Consider the following 5,548-nt stretch of genomic DNA (forward strand, 5'->3'; position numbering starts at 1 on the left):
GTGTGTGTGTGTGTGTGTGTGTGTGTGTGTAGTCTGCTGAAGTTTCTTCCCAGCCCCCAGAGCCTGGAGATATTGTGAGGTTCATGTTAATGTGCTCAGAGCATCAGAACATCTGTGAAGATGATTGACAGTGAGGTGTGTTTTGGCAACAAAATAGGAACATTAGAAGGTCCAGATATGTTCAGAAGAGCATCCTATCCCTGTCTCCCTGAGTACCTACCCTTGTACAGGCACTTATTTCTAACTTTTACAGGACCTCTGAGATTCTTTCATTGCTTGTGACACAATCACTCACCTTCAGCTTCCATATTATTAATTTATTGATGTCCCTAAATCTTCTCTGGGCCCTCTATTAAAAACATTATGTACTTATACCATCATACAATGGAGATGAATGTTGCTCTATCTGCCTCTGTGTCTCCTAAGCAGTTTCTCTCTGGGGTTCTATCTCTCCTCTAATTCCCATGCTGCCAGGCACCCTAAATATGACAAATCTGTGTCATCCCAGGGTGCTAGCTTTAGCAGGAGTCAGGCAGTAACTTGAAGACCAATCCTAGGACATTAGGACATCATTACAAGATGACTCTTGTAATGTCAATCTTCCACAACAGGAAGTATCCTGACTGTGTACCTATTGACAGGAGCCCCGTGGCTTCTCCTGTTACAGCTTTCTGCTCCCTGATCTTCACACCAACACCTACATTGGGATGGTGAGGAAGAGAGTCAGGGCTTATAATGATTCCATATTGGAGGTCAGGGATCCTGGCATTGCAGGAGGACTTCAGATGCCATGCTGGGTCCGTCCAAGAGGCCAGGGAAGGAAGAGAAACTGCAGAGGTGGCTTGGCCTGCCTGCTGGCTCTTGGCTCCCTGTGGCTTCTGCCTTATCAGTTTTTCTGCAATAAGAACTTTGCCCGATCCAATCAAATGTCCACACCTACACCCCTTTAAGTACAAATCCTTGCTTGGGCCAGGCCAGTCTGTTTTTGTTTCCTGCTGTGAGACTCTCATGTGCAGCAGCACAGGTTTAGGCCTGAGATTCAACCATGCTGTTGGCTGGACTTCCTGGTTGGCTGTGTGTTGTAGCCAGTGGGCTCCTGCTTCTCCTCCAGCACGTGCATGGTGAGACTATCTAAATGAGCACAGGGGACTTGGGTCAGAGTTGTCCCAGTTCTGCAAAGTCAGAGTCTGAGCTTGTGGGATGGAAGACACCAGGAAGGGAAAAGAGCTGGCTGAGAATGACAGGTGACAGCATGCAGATTGCGTGCTTTCTAATGTCCCACCAGGGCACACAGGGGTCAGAGGTGTCTGAGGTTAGCACATACTGAGGGGGCAACAGGGACAGAACAACAAGCAGGACATGTCCCTCCTCTGTGTGTGGTTGTGGCTAGAAATCCTACTGAACATGGATAATGACAATAATTCCTTCCTAATGCCAAGTGGCTCTGAGCCTGTCACTTTGCTGACTAGGGAGGCGCTCTGTCAGTTTGCAAGAGGGTCAGTGGACAAGGTGTCTGGCCCTAGAGAATCCAGAAGCCCTCATCTCCTCATCCTCCTGCTGAGCTGAGCTGTCCCAGGTTACCTTCCCCATGTACCATGGTGATGATGAGGTAGAAGGACCCAAGTGTGGTGACAGCTGATGGCATCTCTCCATTTACAGGCCAGGACTCAGCCAGTCCCATCAGGATCACGCACACGGGCCAGGTGAGAGGCAGCCTTGTCCACGTGAAGGACACTGACATCGCTGTCCACGCCTTCCTGGGAATCCCCTTTGCCAAGCCTCCTGTAGGACCCCTGCGCTTTGCACCTCCTGAGGCCCCTGAGTCATGGAGTGGTGTGAGAGATGGGACCTCACAGCCGGCCATGTAAGTTCTGGACCCAGGGGACTTCAGGCCTGCGCTCTGGGCCACACTGCAGTGCTTCTTCCATCTCAGCTCTGTAGCAGTTTTCTGCCTGTGCTGAGGGGCCTCTCCCATGTGTGTTCCTGATGAATGTGCTAAAGATTAGAGTGGAACAACTGGGCCAGGCTGCTGGGTCAGAGCTCGGCACCTGCAGGGACTTAGTTGTGGGAACTGCATTAAGGAGCAGAGACCGAGGCCATTCTTCACAGTCCCTGTGACCACCCACTGTCCCTGTGCCATTGACTAAGGGACAAGTGCACATGCCTCCAACTGGAGACTATGTGGAACAAGGAGGTACATTATTGGTACTTGGAAATGAATTGAAGAATGTCTCACTACCCTATGGAGTGGTATTGTCCATTCATTCCTATAGTTGCTATGTGGGCACAGTACCCCACATAGTATCTTTGTTCTCTTTCTATTGCTGTGATAAAGTATCCTTATATAAGCAACTTAGTGAAGAAAGATTTTATTATGGGTCACAATCCCAGCTTATAATTAATCATAGGTGGGAAACTACAGAGGCAGATGTTTGAGAGCAGATTGCATCACATCCATAATCAGGACCAGAGTTCAAAGGACACATGCATGCTTATTAACCTTCACTTACTTTCTCCATTCTTATACAATGCAGAAGCCCCCTTCCTAGGGAATGGTGCCTCCTACCATGGGCAAGTATTCATATTGCAAAGAACATGATTGAGATAACTTGTTACTGGCATGCCCACCAGCCAATAGGATCTATACAATCCCTCAATAAGATTCTTTTTCCAGGTGATTATACAGTGTGCCAAGTCAACAATCAAAACTAACCACCATATCAGGATTTAAATTTTACAAACCGGATTGAATGTGGGAACAGAAAGCCAATTATTTTCAATGAAGCTGTTGGAAGTCTCCATATACTAACCCCCAGAATATTAATACATATGGACAGTCTTCCCTGAAAAATCTGACTCCATTTCCATTTCCACATGACTGGTGGCCTTTGTTGTGGTAGGGACTTTAGAGAAGAATCATGATGTTAGCAGGCCACCATGGAAAGCAGTAGCTGTAGGTGACTGAAAGTTCAGACTAAGAGATTTGGTTACCTTGGATTTCCTACCTTCTGTTTTCACTAGGTGTCTGCAGACTGATATAATGAATTTAGAGGGTGTGAAGGGGATGAATCTGACCCTGCCTCCCATCCCTATGTCTGAGGACTGCCTGTATCTCAACATCTACACACCAGTCCATGCCCAGGAGGGCTCAAACCTGCCTGTGAGTGTCAGGCTAGGTGCGCGCGCATGTGTGTGTGTGTGTGTGTGTGTGTGTGTGTGTGTGTGTGTGTGTGATTAAGCCCAGAATTCTTTTATCAACTTGGAAGACTCACTAAGCATGGTGCACAAGGGTTGAGTATTGACATCACCCAAATTTCTAGCTGCAAGTTATGTGTTTTGCCAATGGGAACTGATGGCCATTCTGATTAGCAATCAGGAAAGCCCCTCAGGAAGACATTTTTCTTTTCTTTTCTTTTCTTTTCTTTTCTTTTCTTTTCTTTTCTTTTCTTTTCTTTTCTTTCCTTTCCTTTCCTTTCCTTTCCTTTCCTTTTCTTTTTCTTTTCTTTTCTTTTCTTTTCTTTTCTTTTCTTTCTTTCTTTCTTTCTTTCTTTCTTTCTTTCTTTCTTTCTTTGGTTTGTTTTACTTATATGGGTCTGAGAGTAACAATGACTTAAATTTAGATCTAGACTCATTAATCAGTGTTGAGATTTTCTTTGGGGGAAGCAGGAATGGAAATAAGCTCACAGGCCTAAAGACCCCATCTGCGGCTCACTTCCTGAGATCCTGAGGAGATCTGTTTGTAGGTCAACCTGCACAGAGCAAGGCAGTTGATAACCGAGTGGGCAATCTAGATGAGTTTGGGCTGTGTGTGGGCCTCCTGGCATCTGAGTTGCTGTCTCCAGGTGATGGTATGGATCCATGGTGGTGGACTGGTTCTAGGATCGGCTTCCATGAATGATGTATCTGCACTGGTAGCCACTGAGGAAGTAGTAATTGTCGCCATCCAGTATCGCTTGGGGATCCTTGGCTTCTTCAGGTGAGCCTGGGACTGGGCTGGGTAATGGGGACTTAGTAGAACACGGGCAGCCATGCATTCTTCTTTCTGCTGCTTCACAGCACTGGAGACCAACACGCCAGAGGCAACTGGGGATACCTGGACCAAGTGGCTGCCCTACGCTGGGTGCAGAAGAATATTGCTTACTTTGGAGGCAACCGTGACAGGGTCACTATATTTGGAGTCTCGGCAGGAGGCACAAGTGTGTCTTCCCATATTCTGTCCCCCATGTCCAAAGGACTCTTTCATGGAGCCATTATGCAGAGTGGAGTGGCCCTGCTGCCTAACCTCATCTCTGACACTTCAGAGGTGGTCTACAAGGTAAGTGCCCTCAAGAACACCAGCCCCCACTCTGCTACCTCAGTCTTTGCCTCTGGGGCTCTGGTATTCAGTTAAGTGAATTTTATGTATGCTGAGCATGTTATATGACAGCAAACCTCTCTCCAGTGGCTTCTGTCTTTAGCAAAACCCTTATGCATGGTTTCCCAGTTGGTTTATTATTGTCGTGATAAAGACTATTGCCACAAACTCCTTGGGAAGGAACAGGTTTATTTCAGCTCACAGTTTATAATCTGTCTTGTTGAGAAGTATGCAGTCAGGCATGTACCTGGAGAACAGAACAGAATCAGAAGCCAAGGAGCAACATGCTTACTGGCCTGTCACCCATGGCTTCCTCAGTTTGATTTCTCATACAACCCAGAACACCTGCCCATGAGTGAAACTGCCCACCATGAGGTGGGCTCTTCTCCATCAGTCGTATCTCAGGAAAATGTCCAGACTTGCCTATGTACCAATCTGAAAAAGTCAATATTCTCAGCTGAAGTTCCTCTTTCCAGATGATCCTGGCATGTGTTGAGTTGATGAAAAGGAAATCTAACAAGAACACATGATTGAGGAAAAAGGTCAGCTAGTAAAAATATTTGCTGTGCAAGCATGAGGTCCCAAGTTCAAATCCTCTGAAGCCATACAAAGTTGGTGTGGCAATATGTATCAGAAAACGCAGTGTTCCTTTGGAAGTAAAGAAAACAAAGAGAAGACTCCCTGGAAGGCCATAGGCCAGCTAAGCTGGTGTAGACAAATGTGAACAAGGGATATCGTGATGAATAACACCTGGGATTGTTCTCCGATATTTATAGACAAAATGTGCTTTCATACCTATTGTCCCCTGTGAGTAGCACACACACACACACACACACACACACAAATAAACAAACACACACCCCAAAGCAAGAACAAAACAATATGCAGGTAGCATGGCGTTTCCTACCTGTCACCTCTGAGTGACAGAAAATGTGAACAATTCCACTCACTCCTTTCATACACAACAAACACTAGGGTGTGGTATTTAGGGGTAATGACATCTACTAGAGTCAAAGAAACTCTGCTCCCTGCCTGGAGGGATGAGCTAACCATCGTCTGTTCCATTTACAGACAGTAGCCAACCTATCTGGTTGTGAAGCCACAGACTCAGAAGCCCTGATCCACTGCCTTCGAGCAAAGAGTAAACAAGAGATCCTGGCTATTAACCAGGTTGGGAGAATCGTGTGTCTTGGA

The 5,548-nt window shown here is 46.5% G+C and overlaps 1 protein-coding gene across 1 annotated transcript in view; it reads left to right on the plus strand.

The window, feature by feature from the left end:
• Positions 1-997: 997 nt before the first annotated feature.
• Positions 998-5,548, plus strand: part of LOC110337819 (pyrethroid hydrolase Ces2a) — a 7,375-nt gene continuing 2,824 nt past the window's right edge. Inside the window, exons 1-6 of the mRNA XM_029532747.1 lie at positions 998-1,121; positions 1,660-1,864; positions 3,022-3,160; positions 3,843-3,976; positions 4,057-4,315; positions 5,426-5,524. Of these exons, the coding sequence (XP_029388607.1) occupies positions 1,046-1,121; positions 1,660-1,864; positions 3,022-3,160; positions 3,843-3,976; positions 4,057-4,315; positions 5,426-5,524 (912 nt within the window). The 5' untranslated portion in view covers positions 998-1,045. The remainder of the gene's footprint in view (positions 1,122-1,659; positions 1,865-3,021; positions 3,161-3,842; positions 3,977-4,056; positions 4,316-5,425; positions 5,525-5,548) is intronic.

This window comes from Mus pahari, chromosome 20 (genome assembly GCF_900095145.1).
Source record: "Mus pahari chromosome 20, PAHARI_EIJ_v1.1, whole genome shotgun sequence".
Taxonomy (NCBI): Eukaryota; Metazoa; Chordata; class Mammalia; order Rodentia; family Muridae; genus Mus; species Mus pahari.